The sequence below is a fragment of the Cyanistes caeruleus genome, chromosome 28 (genome assembly GCF_971803275.1).
Source record: "Cyanistes caeruleus chromosome 28, bCyaCae1.hap1.1, whole genome shotgun sequence".
NCBI classification, from domain to species: domain Eukaryota; kingdom Metazoa; phylum Chordata; class Aves; order Passeriformes; family Paridae; genus Cyanistes; species Cyanistes caeruleus.
Window position 1 is genome coordinate 845,220 of NC_141728.1, and position 18,236 is coordinate 863,455.

Consider the following 18,236-nt stretch of genomic DNA (forward strand, 5'->3'; position numbering starts at 1 on the left):
GGGATTTTTGGGGGTTTTTTTGAGGATTTTTTTAAGATTTTTGGGGGGATTTTTGGGGGGATTTTTGGGATTTTGGGGGGATTTTTGGGGATTTTTTTGGGAATTTTGCAGGGATTTTTTGGGATTTTTTGGGTTTTTTTGAGGATTTTTTAGGGATTTTTGGGGGGGTTTTTGGGAGATTTTTTGGGATTTTTTGAGATTTTGGGGGGATTTTGGGGGATTTTTTGGGATTTTTATGGGATTTTTTGGGGTTTTTTGGGGGGATTTTGGGAGATTTTTTGGGATTTTTTTTGAGATTTTTTAGGGATTTTTGGGGGGATTTTAGGGGATTTTGGGGATTTTTTTGGGATTTTTTGGGATTTTGGGGGATTTTTTTGGGATTCTTGGGGATTTTTGGGGGTTTTTTTGAGGATTTTTTAGGGATTTTTTGGGATTTTTTTGGATTTTTATGTGATTTTTTGGGATTTTTGGGGGTTTTTTTGAGGATTTTTTAGGGATTTTTAGGGGAATTTTTGGGAGATTTTTTGAGATTTTTTAGGGATTTTTGGGGGAATTTTTGGGGGATTTTTTAGGGATTTTTAGGGGTATTTTTGGGATATTTTTTGGGGGCTTTTGGGATTTTTTTGGGGACTTTTTGGGATTTGTTGAGATTTTTTGGGGATTTTTTGGGGATTTTTGGGTGAATTTTTTGGGGATTTTTTTGGGACTTTTTGGGGATTTTTGAGGATTTTTTGGGGGATTTTTTTTGTGGATTTTTTTGAATTTTGGGGGGATTTTTTGTGACTTTTTGGGGTGAATTTGGGGGATTTTTTGGGGTGCTCACCTTGTCGGGCTGGGACTCGTTTTGGGGTATTTTAATGAGAATAAATAAGATTTTTAACCATTTTAATAGGGTTTAATAGGATTTTTAACCATTTTATTGAGATTAAATGGGATTTTTCCCTGTTTTAATGGGATTTAATGGGATTTTCCCCCATTTTAATGGGATTTAATGGGATTTTTACCAATTTTAATGGGATTTTTACCAATTTTAATGGGATTTTTACCAATTTTAATGGGATTTTCACCGATTTTAATGGGATTTAATGGGATTTTTATCAATTTTAATGGGATTTTCCCCCATTTTAATGGGATTTAATGGGATTTAATGCGATTTTCATGGGATTTTTTTTATTCTCTGGGTGATTCCGGGCCTTTCCCAGCTGGAATTTCCCCCTGGATTTTTTGGGGTGCTCACCTTGTTGGGCTGGGACTCGTTTTGGGGCATTTTCATGAGATTAAATAGGATTTTTAACCATTTTAATGGGGTTTAATAGGATTTTTCTCTATTTTATTGAGATTAAATGGGATTTTTCCTTGTTTTAATGGGATTTAATGGGATTTTCTCCATTTTAATGGGATTTTTACCAATTTTAATGCTATTTTTACCAATTTTAATGGGATTTTTACCTATTTTAATGAGATTTAATGGGATTTTTACCTATTTTAATGGGATTTAATGGGATTTTCCCACATTTTAATAGGATTTTTACCAATTTTAATGGGATTTTTCTCTATTTTAATGGGATTTAATGGGATTTTTACCAATTTTAATGGGATTTTTCTCTATTTTAATGTGATTTAATGGGATTTTCCTGCATTTTAATGGGATTTTTACCAATTTTAATGCTATTTTTACCAATTTTAATGGGATTTTTCTCTATTTTAATGTGATTTAATGGGATTTTCCCCCATTTTAATGAGATTTAATGGGATTTTCCCACATTTTAATAGGATTTTTACCAATTTTAATGGGATTTTCCTCCATTTTAATGGGATTTAATGGGATTTTTTACCAATTTTAATGGGATTTTTATCAATTTTAATGGGATTTTTACCATTTTAATGGGATTTTTCTCCATTTTAATGGGATTTAATGGGATTTTCCCCCATTTTAATGGGATTTAATGGGATTTTCCCCCATTTTAATGGGATTTAATGGGATTTTCCCCCATTTTAATGGGATTTAATGGGATTTTCCCCCATTTTAATGGGATTTAATGGGATTTTTACCAATTTTAATCGGATTTAATGGGATTTTATCCCATTTTAATGAGATTTTTACCAATTTTAATGGCATTTTTACCCATTTTAATGGGATTTCCCCCCATTTTAATGGGATTTAATGGGATTTTCCCCATTTTAATGGGATTTATTGGGATTTTCCCCCATTTTAATAGGATTTTTAGCAATTTTAATGGCATTTTTACCCATTTTAATGAAATTTTTACCAGTTTTAATGGGATTTTTACCAATTTTAATGGGATTTTTACCAGTTTTAATAGGATTTTTACCAATTTTAATGGGATTTTTACCATTTTAATGGGATTTAATCTGATCTTTACCAATTTTAATGGGATTTTCACCGATTTTCATGGGATTTTTTTTATTCCAGCATCAATTCCGGGCCTTTCCCAGCTGGAATTTCCCCCTGGATTTTTTGGGGCGCTCACCTTGTCGGGCTGGGACTCGTTTTTGGGGCATTTTAATGGGAATAAATGGGATTTTCCCCTATTTTAATGGGATTTTTCTCTATTTTAATGGGATTTAATGGGATTTTTCCCTGTTTTAATGGGATTTAAGGGGATTTTCCCCCATTTTAATGGGATTTTCACCGATTTTAATGGGATTTAATGGGATTTTTACCTTATTTAATGGGATTTTTACCAATTTTCATGGGATTTTTTTTATTCTCTGGGTGATTCCGGGCCTTTCCCAGCTGGAATTTCCCCCTGGATTTTTTGGGGCGCTCACCTTGTCGGGCTGGGACTCATTTTTGGGGCATTTTAATGGGAATAAATGGGATTTTCCCCCATTTTAATGGGATTTAATGGGATTTTCACCGATTTTAATGGGATTTTTTTTATTCCAGCATCAATTCCGGGCCTTTCCCAGCTGGAATTTCCCCCTGGATTTTTTGGGGTGCTCACCTTGTCGGGCTGGGACTCATTTTTGGGGTGCTGGAAGGTGAGCAGGTGCAGCCCCGGGGGCACGGCGCGGCTCCGACACTGCTCCAGCTCCGTCAGGAACTCAGCTCGGGGTCCCCACCAGCCGTGGGTCCCCGAAATCTGCCCCACCCGACAGCGGGAGCGCTCTGGGGGGCACAAAAACCAATCAGGCAGACCCAAAAACCCCAAAACCAGCAAAATTCCCCCAAAAAAATGGAATAAAATACCAAAAAAAGCAAAAAAACGCCCCAAAAATCAGCCCCAACCCCATTTTTTTGCCCATTTTTGCCCATTTTTGCCACATTTTTCCCCATTTTTCCCCATTTTTGACCATTTTTATCTCATTTTTTAGCCCATTTTTATCCCATTTTTAGCCAGTTTTGCCCATTTTTACCCCATTTTTGCCCATTTTTGCCCATTTTTACCCATTTTATCACATTTTTCCCCATTTTTGCCACATTTTTCCACATTTTTGCCACATTTTCCCCCATTTTTCCCCATTTTTGCCACATTTTTCCCTATTTTTCCCCATTTTTTCCCATTTTTTACCCATTTTTGCGCCATTTTTATCCCATTTTTCCCCATTTTTCCCCATTTTCCCCATTTTTCCCCATTTTTGCCACATTTTTCCCCATTTTTCCCCATTTTCCCCATTTTTCCCCATTTTTGTCCCATTTTTGCCCATTTTCCCCATTTTTGACCATTTTTATCTCATTTTTTAGCCCATTTTTATCCCATTTTTACCCATATTTGCCCATTTTTCCCCATTTTTCCCCCATTTTCACCCATTTTCACCCCAATTTTCCCCGTTTTTTTCCATTTATTCCCATTTTTTTCCATTTTCCCCCATTTTCACCCATTTTCACCCCGATTTTCCCCATTTTTCCCAATTTTCCCCATTTTTTATCCATTTTTCCCCCGTTTTTTCCCATTTTCACCCGTTTTTCCCCCGTTTCTCACCCTCCAGGGGCACGCAGGTGTCGTTCTGCACGCACCACAATCCCATTTTCACCCATTTTCACCCCAATTTTCCCCATTTTCACCCCAATTTTCCCCATTTTCACCCCAATTTTTTCCATTTTTTTCCATTTTTACCCATTTTTTTTCCATTTATTCCCATTTTTATCCATTTTTTCCCATTTTCACCCGTTTTTGCCCCATTTCTCACCCTCCAGGGGCACGCAGGTGTCGTTCTGCACGCACCACAATCCCATTTTCACCCCGATTTTCCCCATTTTCACCCCAATTTTCCCCATTTTCACCCCATTTTTCCCCATTTTTCCCTATTTTTACCCATTTTTTCCCCGTTTTTTCCCATTTTTGCTGTTTTTTGCCCCATTTCTCACCCTCCAGGGGCACGCAGGTGTCGTTCTGCACGCACCAGCCGAACCTGGGTCTGGGGGCGCCGCCCGGGGGGGTCTCGGGGGGCTCCCCCCCAAAGGCCAGGCAGGACTCGCAGTCCCCCAGGAGCCGCCACAGCCCCGGGCAGGGCACGGGGGGACACTGGGGGGGACGGGGGGGTTAGGAACAGCCAGAAACAGAACAAAAACAGCCAAAAACAGCCCGAAACAGAACAAAAACACCCCAAAACCAGCCAGAAACAGAACAAAAACAGCCAAAAACAGCCAGAAACAGAACAAAAACAGCCAAAAACAGCCAAAAACAGAACAAAAACACCCCAAAACCAGCCAGAAACAGAACAAAAACAGCCAAAACCAGAACAAAAACAGCCAAAAACAGCCAAAAACAGCCAAAAACAGAACAAAAACAGAACAAAAACAGCCCAAAAACAGCCCAAAAACACAACAGAAACAGCCCAAAAACAGCCCAAAACCAGCCCCAAAACAGCCCCAAAACACCCCAAAAACACCCCAAAAACACCCAAAACAACAAAAAACACCCAAAAACACCCCAAAATACCCCAGAAACAGCCCCAAAAACACCTAAAACAGCCCAAAAACAGCCCAAAACACCCAAAAACAGCCAAAAACAGCCCAAAAACAGCCCAAAACACCCCAAAATACCCCAGAAACAGCCCAAAAACACCCCAAAAACACCCAAAAACACCCAAAACCAGCCCAAAACACCCCAGAAACACCCAGAAACACCCCAAAAACACCCAAAAACACAACAGAAACACCCAAAAAAACCCCAAAAACACAACAGAAATGGCCCAAAAACACAACAGAAACACCCCAAAAACAGCCCAGAAACACCCCAGAAACACCCCAAAAACACCCAAAAACACAATAGAAACACCCAAAAGCACCCAAAAACACCCAAAAACCACCCCAAAAACACAACAGAAACACCCCAAAACACCCAAAAACACCCCAAAATACCCCAGAAACAGCCCAAAACACCCCAAAAACACCCCAAAAACACCCAAAACACCCCAGAAACACCCAAAAACACCCAAAAACACCCCAAAAACACAACAGAAACAGCCCAAAACACCCCAAAACACCCAAAAACACCCAAAAACCCCCCAAAACACCCCAGAAACCCCCAAAAACACCCCAGAAACACCCCAAAACACCCAAAAACACCCCAAACGACAACAGAAACACCCCAAAACACCCCCAAAACAGCCCAAAACACCAAAAAACACCCCAAAAACACCCAAAAACACCCCAAAAATCCCCTCAAAAAATCCCCAAAAATTCAAAAAAAATTCCCATAAAATCCCCCCAAAATTCCCATAGAATCCACAAAAAATCCCCCAAAATTTCCCAAAAAATTCCCAAAAAATTCCCATAAAATTCCCCAAAAATCCCCCCAAAATTCCCATAAAATCCACAAAAAATCCCCCAAAATTTCCCAAAAAATTCCCATAAAATCCACAAAAAATTCCCAAAAAATTCCCCAAAAATTCCCAAAAAATTCCCATAAAATCCCCCCAAAATTCCCATAAAATCCACAAAAAATTCCCATAAAATTCCCAAAAAAATCCCCCAAAAAATCCAAAAAATCCCCAAAAAATCCCCAAAAATCCCCAAAAAATTCCCATAAAATCCCCAAAAAATTCCCAAAAAATCCCAAAAAATTCCCATAAAATCCCCAAAAAATTCCCAAAAAATCCCAAAAAATTCCCATAAAATCCCCCCAAAATTCCCATAAAATCCACAAAAAATTTCCAAAAAATCCCCCAAAAATTCCCAAAAAATTCCCAGAAAATCCCAAAAAAATTCCCAAAAAATCCCCAAAAAATTCCCATAAAATTCCCATAAAATCCCCAAAAAATCCCCAAAAAATTCCCATAAAATTCCCAAAAAATTCCCAAAAAATCCAAAAAAATTCCCATAAAATCCCCCCAAAATTCCCATAAAATTCCCATTAAATTTCCATAAAATTCCAAAAAAATTCCCATAAAATTTCTCCAAAATTCCCCAATAAATCCCCCAAAAAATTCCCAAAAAATCCCAAATAAATTCCCATAAAATTCCCCAAAAATTCCCAAAAAATCCCAAATAAATTCCCAAAAATCCCCCCAAAATTCCCAAAAAATTCCCAAAAAATCCCCAAAAAATCCCCCAAAAATTCCCAAAAAATCCCCCAAAAATCCCAAAAAAATCCCAAAAAAATTCCCAAAAAATCCCCCCAAAAATCCCAAAAAATTCCCATAAAATCCCCCCAAAATTCCCAAAAAATCCCAAAAAATCCCCCAAAATTCCCAAAAAATTCCCATAAAATCCACAAAAAATTCCCATAAAATTCAAAAAAAATCCCCCCAAAAATCCCAAAAAAATTTCCATAAAATCCCCCCAAAATTCCCATAAAATTCCCATTAAATTTCCATAAAATTCCAAAAAAATTCCCATAAAATTCCTCCAAAATTCCCCAATAAATCCCAAAAAAAATTCCCAAAAAATCCCAAATAAATTCCCAAAAAATCCCCACAAAATTCCCATAAAATTCCAAAAAAAATCCCCCAAAATCCCAAAAAAATTCCCAAAAAATCCCCAAAAAATTCCCATAAAATTCCCATAAAATCCCCCCAAAATCCCCCAAAATTCCCAAAATTTCCCCCCAAATTCCCCTTGAAAATTCCCATTTTTCCCAATTTTTCCCAATTTTTCCCCAATTTTTTTCCCGATTATTTTTCCCCAAATCCGGGGGTTCCTCACCTGCTCCGGGGGGGTCCCTGAGCTCCGACACTCGGGATCCGACTCCTGCACATCCCAAAAAAAAACCGGAATTCGGGGAATTTGGGGAATTTTGGGATTTATTGGGGATTTTTGGGAATTTTGGGGATTTTTGGGAATTTATTTGGGATTTTTGGGAATTTATTTGGGATTTATTTGGGATTTATTTGGGATTTATTTGGGATTTATTTGGGATTTTTGGGATTTATTTGGGATTTTTGGGATTTATTTGGGATTTATTTGGGATTTATTTGGGATTTATTTGGGATTTATTGGGGATTTTTGGGATTTATTTGGGATTTATTTGGGATTTTTGGGATTTATTTGGGATTTTTGGGAAATTTTGGGGATTTTTGGGGTGAATTTTGGGGATTTTTGGGATTTATTTGGGGATTTTTGGGGTGAATTTTGGGGATTTTTGGGGAATTTATTGGGGATTTATTTGGGATTTTTGGGATTTATTTGGGATTTATTTGGGATTTATTTGGGATTTTTGGGATTTATTTGGGATTTATTTGGGATTTATTTGGGATTTTTGGGATTTATTTGGGATTTATTTGGGATTTATTTGGGATTTTTGGGATTTATTTGGGATTTATTTGGGATTTATTTGGGATTTATTTGGGATTTTTGGGATTTTTGGGATTTATTTGGGATTTATTTGGGATTTATTTGGGATTTTTGGGGAATTTATTTGGGATTTATTTGGGATTTATTTGGGATTTTTGGGATTTATTGGGGATTTTTGGGGTGAATTTTGGGGATTTTTGGGATTTATTTGGGATTTTTGGGGTGAATTTTGGGGATTTTTGGGAATTTATTTGGGATTTTTGGGAATTTATTTGGGATTTTGGGGTGAATTTTGGGGATTTTTGGGATTTATTTGGGATTTTTAGGATTTATTGGGGATTTTTGGGAATTATTTGGGATTTTTGGGAATTTATTGGGGATTTTTGGGAATTTATTGGGGATTTTTGGGATTTATTTGGGATTTTTGGGATTTATTGGGGATTTTTGGGAATTATTTGGGATTTTTGGGAAATTTTGGGGATTTTTGGGATTTATTGGGGATTTTTGGGAATTATTTGGGATTTTTGGGAATTATTTGGGATTTTTGGGAATTATTTGGGATTTTTGGGGTGAATTTTGGGGATTTTTGGGATTTATTTGGGATTTTTGGGAATTTATTTGGGATTTTTAGGAAATTTGGGGGATTTTTGGGGAATTTATTGGGGATTTTTGGGATTTATTTGGGGATTTTTGGGAATTTATTGGGGATTTTTGGGATTTATTTGGGATTTTTGGGATTTATTTGGGATTTTTGGGATTTATTTGGGATTTTTGGGGAATTTATTGGGGATTTTTGGGAATTTATTGGGGATTTTTGGGATTTATTTGGGATTTATTTGGGATTTATTTGGGATTTATTTGGGATTTTTGGGATTTATTTGGGATTTTTGGGAATTTATTGGGGATTTATTTGGGATTTATTTGGGATTTATTTGGGATTTATTTGGGATTTTTGGGAATTATTGGGGATTTTTGGGATTTATTTGGGATTTATTTGGGATTTATTTGGGATTTTTGGGATTTATTTGGGATTTATTTGGGATTTTTGGGAAATTTTGGGGATTTTTGGGGTGAATTTTGGGGATTTTTGGGAATTATTTGGGATTTTTGGGGTGAATTTTGGGGCAGATTTGGGGGTTTCGGGGCTGTTTTGGGGCTGTTTTTGGGCTGTTTTGGGGCTGTTTTGGGGCTGTTTTGGGGCTGTTTCTGGGCTGTTTTGGGGCTGTTTTGGGGCTGTTTTGGGCTGTTTTGGGGCTGTTTTGGGGCTGTTTTGGGCTGGTTTTGGGGCTGTTTTGGGGCTGTTTTTGGGCAGTTTTGGGGCTGTTTTTGGGGCTGTTTTTGGGCTGTTTTGGGGCTGTTTTGGGGCTGTTTTTGGGGCTGTTTTGGGGCTGTTTTGGGCTGTTTTGGGGCTGTTTTTAGTGCACATTTTGGGGTGTTTCTGGGCTGTTTTGGGGCTGTTTTGGGGCTGTTTTGGGGCTGTTTTGGGGCTGTTTTGGGGCTGTTTTGGGGCTGTTTTTGGGGCTGTTTTGGGGCTGTTTTGGGGCTGTTTTTGGGCTGTTTTGGGGCTGTTTTGGGGCTGGTTTTGGGCTGGTTTTGGGCTGTTTTGGGCTGTTTTGGGGCTGTTTTGGGGCTGGTTTTGGGCTGTTTTTGGGCTGTTTTGGGGCTGTTTTGGGGCTGTTTTGGGGCTGTTTTTGGGCTGTTTTGGGCTGTTCTGGGGCTGTTTTGGGGCTGTTTTGGGCTGTTTTGGGCTGTTTTGGGGCTGTTTTGGGGCTGTTTTGGGGCTGTTCTGGGCTGTTTTGGGGCTGTTTTGGGGCTGTTTTGGGGCTGTTTTGGGGCTGTTTTGGGGCTGTTTTGGGGCTGTTTTTGGGCTGTTTTGGGGCTGTTTTGGGGCTGTTTTGGGGCTGGTTTTGGGCTGTTTTGGGGCTGTTTTTGGGCTGATTTTAGTGCACATTTTTTGGTGTTTCTGGGCTGTTTTTGGGCTGTTTTGGGGCTGTTTTTGGGCTGATTTTAGTGCACATTTTGGGCTGTTTTTGGGCTGTTTCTGGGCTGTTTTGGGGCTGTTTTGGGGCTGTTTTGGGGCTGTTTTGGGGCTGTTTCTGGGCTGTTTTGTGGCTGTTTTGGGCTGTTTTTAGTGCACATTTTGGGCTGCTTTTGGGGCTGTTCTGGGGCTGTTTTTGGGGTGACTCACGCCATCCTCCAGCAGGAACGAGGGCACCTTGTAGGCCCTGAGGTCGCCGCGGGCGGTGCCGCTGAAACCGCCGGCCACCAGCAACACCCGGCCGGCCAGAACAGCCGAAACGTGGGAATAACGACCCCCCCCGGGGGACCCCGGCTCTGCAATTGACATTTTGGGGTGAAAAACAACCAAAAATGAACAAAACAGCAAAAAAAACCCCGGAAAAATCCAACCTGGGACGCCCCAAAACAGCAAAATTTATCCTGAGGAAAGCGAGGAAAATTTTAATGGGAAAGGATTGAAAAAGGGATAAATGGTACCCAAAAAAAACCCCAAAATCTCAAAAATTTCAACTAAAATCCCACCCAAAAAAACCCCAAAGTTCTGTCCCAAAAATCCCCAAAATCCCACCCAAAAATTCTCAAAATCCCACCCCAAAAACGCCAAAATTCTGCCTAAAAATCCCCAAAATCCCTCCCAAAAAACCCCAAAATTCTGCCCCAAAAATCCCAAAATCCCTCCCCAAAATCTTCCAAATTCCTCCCAAAAAAACCCCAAAATTCTGCCCCAAAAATCCCCAAAATCCCTCCCAAAAAACCCCAAAATCCCTCCCAAAAATCCCCAAAATTCCTCCCCAAAAAACCCCAAAATCCCTCCCAAAAAAACCAAAATTTCCCACCCCAAAAATCCCCAAAATCCCTCCCAAAAATCCCCAAAATTCCTCCCCAAAAAACCCCAAAATCCCTCCCAAAAATCCTCAAAATTCTGCCCAAAAATCCCCAAAATCCCTCCCAAAAATCCCCAAAATTCCTCCCCAAAAATCCCCAAAATCCCTCCCAAAAAAACCAAAATTTCCCACCCCAAAAATCCCCAAATCCTGCCCCAAAAACCCCAAAATCTCTCCCAAAAATCCCCAAAATCTCACCCAAAATTCCCCAAATTCTGCCCCAAAATTCCCCAAATCCCTTCCAAATAATTCCCAAAATCCCAAATATTCCACCCAAAAATCCCCAAAATTCCTCCCAAAAAAATCCCAAATCCCACCCAAAAAACCCCAAAATTTCCACAACAAAAATCCCCAAATTCCCACCCCAAAATCCAAAAAATTCCACCCAAAATCCCTCCCAAAAAGCCCCAAAATTCTGCCCCAAAAAACCCCAAAATTCTGCCCCAAAATCCCCAAAATCCCTCCCAAAAAACCCCAAAATTCTGCCCCAAAAAACCCCAAAATTCTGCCCAAAAAGCCCCAAAATTCTGCCCCAAAAATCCCCAAAATCCCTCCCAAAAATCCTCAAAATTCTGCCCAAAAATCCCCAAAATCCCTCCCCAAAATCCTCCAAATTCCTCCCAAAAAACCCCAAAATTCTGCCCCAAAAATCCCCAAAATCCCAACCCAAAATCCCAAAAATCCCACCCAAAAAACCCCAAAATCCCTCCCAAAAAAATCCCAAATTCTTCCCAAAAACCCCAAAATTCTGCCCCAAAAAACCCAAAATCCCTTCCAAAAAAATCCCAAAATTCTGCCCAAAAAACCCCAAAATCCCTCCCCAAAATCCCCCAAATTCCTCCCAAAAAACCCCAAAATTCTGCCCCAAAAATCCCCAAAATCCTCCCAAAAAAATCCCAAAATTCTGCCCCAAAATCCCCAAAATCCCTCCCAAAAAACCCCAAAATTCTGCCCCAAAATCCCCCAAATCCCTTCCAAATAATTCCCAAAATCCCAAAAATTCCACCCCAAAATGCCCAAAATTCTGCTCCAAAAATCCCCAAAATCCCTCCCAAAAAAATCCCAAATCCCACCCAAAAAACCCCAAAATTCTGTCCCAAAAATCCCCAAAATCCCACCCAAAAATCCTCAAAATCTCACCCCAAAAACGCCAAAATTCTGCCTAAAAATCTCCAAAATCCCTCCCAAAAAACCCCAAAATTCTGCTCCAAAAATCCCAAAATTCCTCCCCAAAATCCCCCAAATTCCTCCCAAAAAAACCCCAAAATTCTGCCCAAAAATCCCCAAAATCCCTCCCAAAAAACCCCAAAATTCCCACAAAAAAAATCCCAAATCCCTCCCAAAAAAACCCAAAATTCTGCTCCAAAAATCCCCAAAATCCCAACCCAAAAAACCCAAAATTCCTCCCAAAAAAATCCCAAATCCCACCCAAAAAACCCCAAAATTCCCACAAAAAAAATCCCCTAAATCCCACCCAAAATCCCAGAAATTCCACCCAAAATCCCTTCCAAAAAACCCCAAAATTCTGCCCCCAAAACCCCAAATCTCTCCCAAAAAACCCCAAAATTCTGCTCCAAAAATCCTCAAAATCCCACCCAAAATTCCCAAAATTCTGCTCCAAAAATCCCAAAATTCCTCCCCAAAAAACCCCAAAATCCCTTCCAAAAAACCCAAAATTCTGCCAAAAAATCCCCAAAATCCCTCCCAAAAAAATCCCAAATCCCACCCAAAAATCCCAAAAATCCCTCCCAAAATTCCCAAAATTCTGCCCAAAAATCCCAAAATCCCTCCCAAAAAACCCCAAAATTCCCACAAAAAAAATCCCAAATCCCACCCAAAAAAACCCAAAATTCTGCTCCAAAAATCCCCAAAATCCCTCCCAAAAAACCCCAAATCCCAGCCAAAAACTCCCAAAATTCCCACAACAAAAATCCCCCAAATCCCACCCCAAAATCCCAAAAATTCCACCCAAAATCCCTTCCAAAAAACCCCAAAATTCTGCTCCAAAAATCCCCAAAATCCCTCCCAAAAAACCCAAAATTCCCACAACAAAAATCCCCCAAATCCCTCCCAAAAATCCTCAAAATCCTGCTCCAAAAATCCCAAAATTCCTCCCCAAAAATCCCCAAATCCCTCCCAAAATCCCCCAAATTCCTCCCAAAAAAACCCCAAAATTCTGCTCCAAAAATCCCCAAAATCCCTCCCAAAAATCCCCAAAATCCCACCCCAAAAACCCCAAAATTCTGCCCCAAAAATCCCCAAAATCCCTCCCAAAAAACCCCAAAATCCCACCCCAAAATCCCAAAAATTCCACCCAAAATCCCTCCAAAAAAACCCCAAAATTCTGCCCCAAAAAACCCCAGAATCCCTCCCAAAAAAATCCCAAATCCCACCCAAAAAAACCCCAAAATTCTGCCCCAAAATCCCCAAAATCCCTCCCAAAATCCCAAAAATTCCACCCAAAAAACCGGGATTTTTTCCAGGATTTTTTCCCAGGAATTCCGGAATGTTCCAGGAATTTCCTGGGAATTTTTGGGGGGATTTTTGGGGAATTTTTTGGAATTTTTTTCCTGGAATTTGGGATTTTTTTGGGAATTTTTCCGGGATTTTTTCTGGGATTTTTTCCCAGGAATTCCTGAATTTTCCAGGAATTTTCTGGGAATTTTGGGGGGATTTTTTTCCAGGATTTTTTCCCAGGAATTCCCGAATTTTCCAGGAATTTTTTGGGAATTTTTCCAGGATTTTTTCCCAGGAATTCCCAAATTTTCTGGGAATATTTTGGGAATTTTTTGGGATTTTTTTCCCAGGAATTTGGGAATTTTCCAGGAATTTTTCTGGGAATTTTGGGGGATTTTTTCCGGGATTTTTCCCAGGAATTCCCGAATTTTCCAGGAATTTTCTGGGAATTTTGTAAATTTTTTACGGAATTTTTTGGGATTTTTTCCCTGGAATTTGGGAATTTTCTGGGAATTTTTGGGGGATTTTTGGGGAATTTTTAGGGGAATTTTTTGGGAATTTTTTTGGATTTTTTCCCAGGAATTTGGGAATTTTCTGGGAATTTTTGGGGGGATTTTTTGGGAATTTTTTGGGGATTTTTTCCAGGATTTTTTCCGGGAATTCCGGAATTTTCCATGAATTTTCTGGGAATTTTTGGGGATTTTTTTCCAGGATTTTTTCTGGGAATTCCAGAATTTTCCAGGAATTTTTCTGGGAATTTTTGGGGGGATTTTTTGGGAATTTTTTGGGATTTTTTTCCTGGAATTTGGAAATTTTCTGGGAATTTTGGGGGGGATTTTTTGGGAATTTTTGGGGGGATTTTTTCCAGGATTTTTTCCGGGAATTCCGGAATTTTCCAGGAATTTCCTGGGAATTTTTGGGGGGATTTTTTGGGATTTTTTTCCTGGAATTTGGGAATTTTCTGGGAATTTTGGGGGGATTTTTTCCCAGGAATTTGGGAATTTTCCAGGAATTTTTCTGGGAATTTTGGGGGATTTTTTCCGGGATTTTTCCCAGGAATTCCCGAATTTTCCAGGAATTTTCTGGGAATTTTGTAAATTTTTTACGGAATTTTTTGGGATTTTTTCCCTGGAATTTGGGAATTTTCTGGGAATTTTTGGGGGATTTTTTGGGAATTTTTAGGGGAATTTTTTGGGAATTTTTTTGGATTTTTTCCCAGGAATTTGGGAATTTTCTGGGAATTTTTGGGGGGATTTTTTGGGAATTTTTTGGGGATTTTTTCCAGGATTTTTTCCGGGAATTCCGGAATTTTCCATGAATTTTCTGGGAATTTTTGGGGATTTTTTTCCAGGATTTTTTCTGGGAATTCCAGAATTTTCCAGGAATTTTTCTGGGAATTTTTGGGGGGATTTTTTGGGAATTTTTTGGGATTTTTTTCCTGGAATTTGGAAATTTTCTGGGAATTTTTGGGGGGATTTTTTGGGAATTTTTGGGGGGATTTTTTCCGGGATTTTTTCCCAGGAATTCCCGAATTTTCCAGGAATTTTCTGGGAATTTTGGGGGGATTTTTTTCGGGGATTTTTTCCCAGGAATTCCGGAATTTTCCAGGATTTTTTTTGGGATTTTTTCCAGGATTTTTTCCCAGGAATTCCCAAATTTTCTGGGAATATTTTGGGAATTTTTTGGGATTTTTTCCCAGGAATTTGGGAATTTTCCAGGAATTTTTCTGGGAATTTTGGGGGATTTTTTCCAGGATTTTTTCCCAGGAATTCTCGACTTTTCCCTGAATTTTCTGGGAATTTTGTAATTTTTTTTACGGAATTTTTTGGGATTTTTTTCCTGGAATTTGGGAATTTTTTCCAGGATTTTTTCCGTGATTTTTTCTGGGAATTCCCAAATTTTCCATGAATTTTTCTGGGAATTTTTGGGGGGATTTTTTCCGGGATTTTTTCCCAGGAATTCCCGAATTTTCCAGGAATTTTCTGGGAATTTTTGGGGATTTTTTTCCAGGATTTTTTCTGGGAATTCCGGAATTTTCCAGGAATTTTTCTGGGAATTTTTGGGGGGATTTTTTGGGACTTTTTTGGGACTTTTTTCCCTGGAATTTGGGAATTTTCTGGGAATTTTTGGGGGATTTTTTGGGAATTTTTGGGGGGATTTTTTCTGGGATTTTTTTCCCAGGAATTCCCGAATTTTCCATTAATTTTCTGGGAATTTTGGAGGATTTTTTCTGGGATTTTTTCCCTGGAATTTGGGAATTTTCTGGGAATTTTTGAGGGGATTTTTGGGGGGATTTTTTGGGAATTTTTTGGGATTTTTTTCCTGGAATTTGGAAATTTTCTGGGAATTTTTGGGGGGATTTTTTGGGAATTTTTGGGGGGATTTTTTCCAGGATTTTTTCCGGGAATTCCGGAATTTTCCAGGAATTTCCTGGGAATTTTTGGGGGGATTTTTTGGGATTTTTTTCCTGGAATTTGGGAATTTTCTGGGAATTTTGGGGGGATTTTTTCCCAGGAATTTGGGAATTTTCCAGGAATTTTTCTGGGAATTTTGGGGGATTTTTCCGGGATTTTTTCCCAGGAATTCCGGAATTTTCCAGGAATTTTTCTGGGAATTTTTGGGGGGATTTTTTGGGAATTTTTTGGGATTTTTTTCCCTGGAATTTGGGAATTTTCTGGGAATTTTTGGGGGGATTTTTTGGGAATTTTTTGGGATTTTTTTCCCTGGAATTTGGGAATTTTCTGGGAATTTTTGAGGGGATTTTTGGGGGGATTTTTTGGGAATTTTTTGGGATTTTTTTCCTGGAATTTGGGAATTTTCTGGGAATTTTTGGAGGGATTTTCTGGGAATTTTTGGGGGGATTTTTTCCGGGATTTTTTCCCAGGAATTCCCGAATTTTCCATGAATTTTCTGGGAATTTTGGAGGATTTTTTCTGGGATTTTTTTCCTGGAATTTGGGAATTTTCTGGGAATTTTGGGGGGATTTTTTCCCAGAACTTTGGGAATTTTCCAGGAATTTTTCTGGGAATTTTTGGGGGGATTTTTTGGGAATTTTTTGGGATTTTTTTCCCTGGAATTTGGGAATTTTCCAGGAATTTTTCTGGGAATTTTTGGGGGGATTTTTTGGGAATTTTTTGGGATTTTTTTCCCTGGAATTTGGGAATTTTCTGGGAATTTTTGAGGGGATTTTTGGGGGGATTTTTTGGGAATTTTTTGGGATTTTTTTCCTGGAATTTGGAAATTTTCTGGGAATTTTTGGGGGGATTTTTTGGGAATTTTTGGGGGGATTTTTTCCGGAATTTTTTCCCAGGAATTCCCGAATTTTCCATGAATTTTCTGGGAATTTTTGGGGGGATTTTTTCCGGGATTTTTTCTGGGAATTTCGGAATTTTCCAGGAATTTTCTGGGAATTTTTTGGGGATTTTTTGGGGGATTTTTTCCGGGATTTTTTCCCAGGAATTCTGGAATTTTCCAGGAATTTTTCTGGGAATTTTGGAATTTTTGGGGGGAATTTTTTGGGGATTTTTTCCGGAATTTTTTCCCAGGAATTCCCAAATTTTTGGGGAATTTTTTGGGATTTTTTCCGGGATTTTTTCCCAGGAATTCCGGAATTTTCCATGAATTTTCTGGGAATTTTTGGGGGGATTTTTTTGGGGATTTTTCCAGGATTTTTTCCCAGGAATTCCCTGAATTTTCTGGGAATTCTTTCCCTACCTTGGCTGATGTCCAGGGGCTCCCCCCGGCTCCAGCGGTGACAGCCCAGGTGATAAAAGTGCAGCCCCTCCTCGTAACACTTCTCCTCGTGGTAATGAGTGTGCACATTCCCACCTGAAATTCCCAAAAATTCCCCACAATTCCCAAAATTTCAGCAGCTTCCCGGGAGGAGAATCCCAAAAAATGGAATTTACCCGGCGAAAATCCGGCTTTTTTTGGGGAAAAAATGGAATTTTGGGGGGTTTTTTATGGGATTTTTTAAGGGTTTGGGGGATTTTGGGGAATTTTTGGGAATTTTGGGAATTTTGGGATCATTTTCCTGAATTTTTGGGGAATTTTTGGGATTTTTAGGGGAATTTTTGGGACTTTTTGGGAATTTTTGGGGATTTTTTGAGGATTTTTTGGGAATTTGGGGGGGATTTTTTGGGAATTTTGGGGGGATTTTATGGGAATTTTGGGGGGATTTTTGGGGAATTTTGGGGGGATTTTTGGGGAATTTTTTTGGGATTTTTTGGGAATTTTTTGGGGATTTTTTGGGAATTTTGGGGGGATTTTTTGAGATCATTATCCCAAATTTTTGGGGGATTTTTTTGGATTTTTAGGGCAATTTTGGGATCATTTTCCCAAATTTTTTGGGGATTTTTTGGGATTTTTAAGGGAATTTTTGGGATCATTTTCCTAAATTTTTGGGGAATTTTTGGGATTTTTTGGGGAATTTTTGGGATTTTTTGGGGAATTTTTGGGATTATTTTCCTGAATTTTAGGGGAATTTTTGGGATTTTTTGGGGAATTTTTGGGATCATTTTCCCAAATTTTTGGGGAATTTTTTGGGATTTTTTTGGGAATTTTTGGGATTTTTTTGGGAATTTTTGGGATTATTTTCCTGAATTTTAGGGGAATTTTTGGGATTTTTTGGGGAATTTTTGGGATCATGATCCCGAATTTTTGGGGAATTTTTGGGATTTTTTTGGTAATTTTTGGGATCATTTTCCTGAATTTTTTGGGGAATTTTTTGGATTTTTTGGGGAATTTTTGGGATCATGATCCCAGATTTTAGGGGAATTTTTGGGATTTTTTGGGGAATTTTTGGGATCATTTTCCTGAATTTTTGGGGGATTTTTTGGGATTTTTTGGGGAATTTTTGGGATCATGATCCCGAATTTTAGAGGAATTTTTGGGATTTTTTGGGGAATTTTGGGATCATTTTCCTGAATTTTTTGGGAACTTTTGGGATTTTTTGGGGAATTTTTGGGATCATTTTCCCAAATTTTTGGGGGATTTTTTGGGATTTTTTGGGGAATTTTTGGGATCATTTTCCTGAATTTTTGGGGAATTTTTGGGATTTTTTTTGGTAATTTTTGGGATCATTTTCCTGAATTTTTTGGGGATTTTTTGGGATTTTTAAGGTAATTTTTGGGATCATTATCCCAAATTTTAAGGGGATTTTTGGGATTTTTAGG

General features: G+C 38.8%; 2 protein-coding genes across 2 annotated transcripts in view; both read right to left on the reverse strand.

The window, feature by feature from the left end:
- The window catches only part of PSMC4 (proteasome 26S subunit, ATPase 4), a 277,421-nt gene that overhangs the window by 207,575 nt on the left and 51,610 nt on the right, over nt 1–18,236 (reverse strand). The window lies entirely within an intron of this gene.
- Nucleotides 1–18,236, reverse strand: part of MEGF8 (multiple EGF like domains 8) — a 172,158-nt gene that overhangs the window by 114,275 nt on the left and 39,647 nt on the right. Inside the window, exons 9-13 of the mRNA XM_086864863.1 lie at nt 16,777–16,890; nt 9,891–10,036; nt 7,115–7,159; nt 4,334–4,490; nt 2,970–3,133 (exon numbers count right to left, since the gene is read on the reverse strand). Of these exons, the coding sequence (XP_086720989.1) occupies nt 2,970–3,133; nt 4,334–4,490; nt 7,115–7,159; nt 9,891–10,036; nt 16,777–16,890 (626 nt within the window). The remainder of the gene's footprint in view (nt 1–2,969; nt 3,134–4,333; nt 4,491–7,114; nt 7,160–9,890; nt 10,037–16,776; nt 16,891–18,236) is intronic.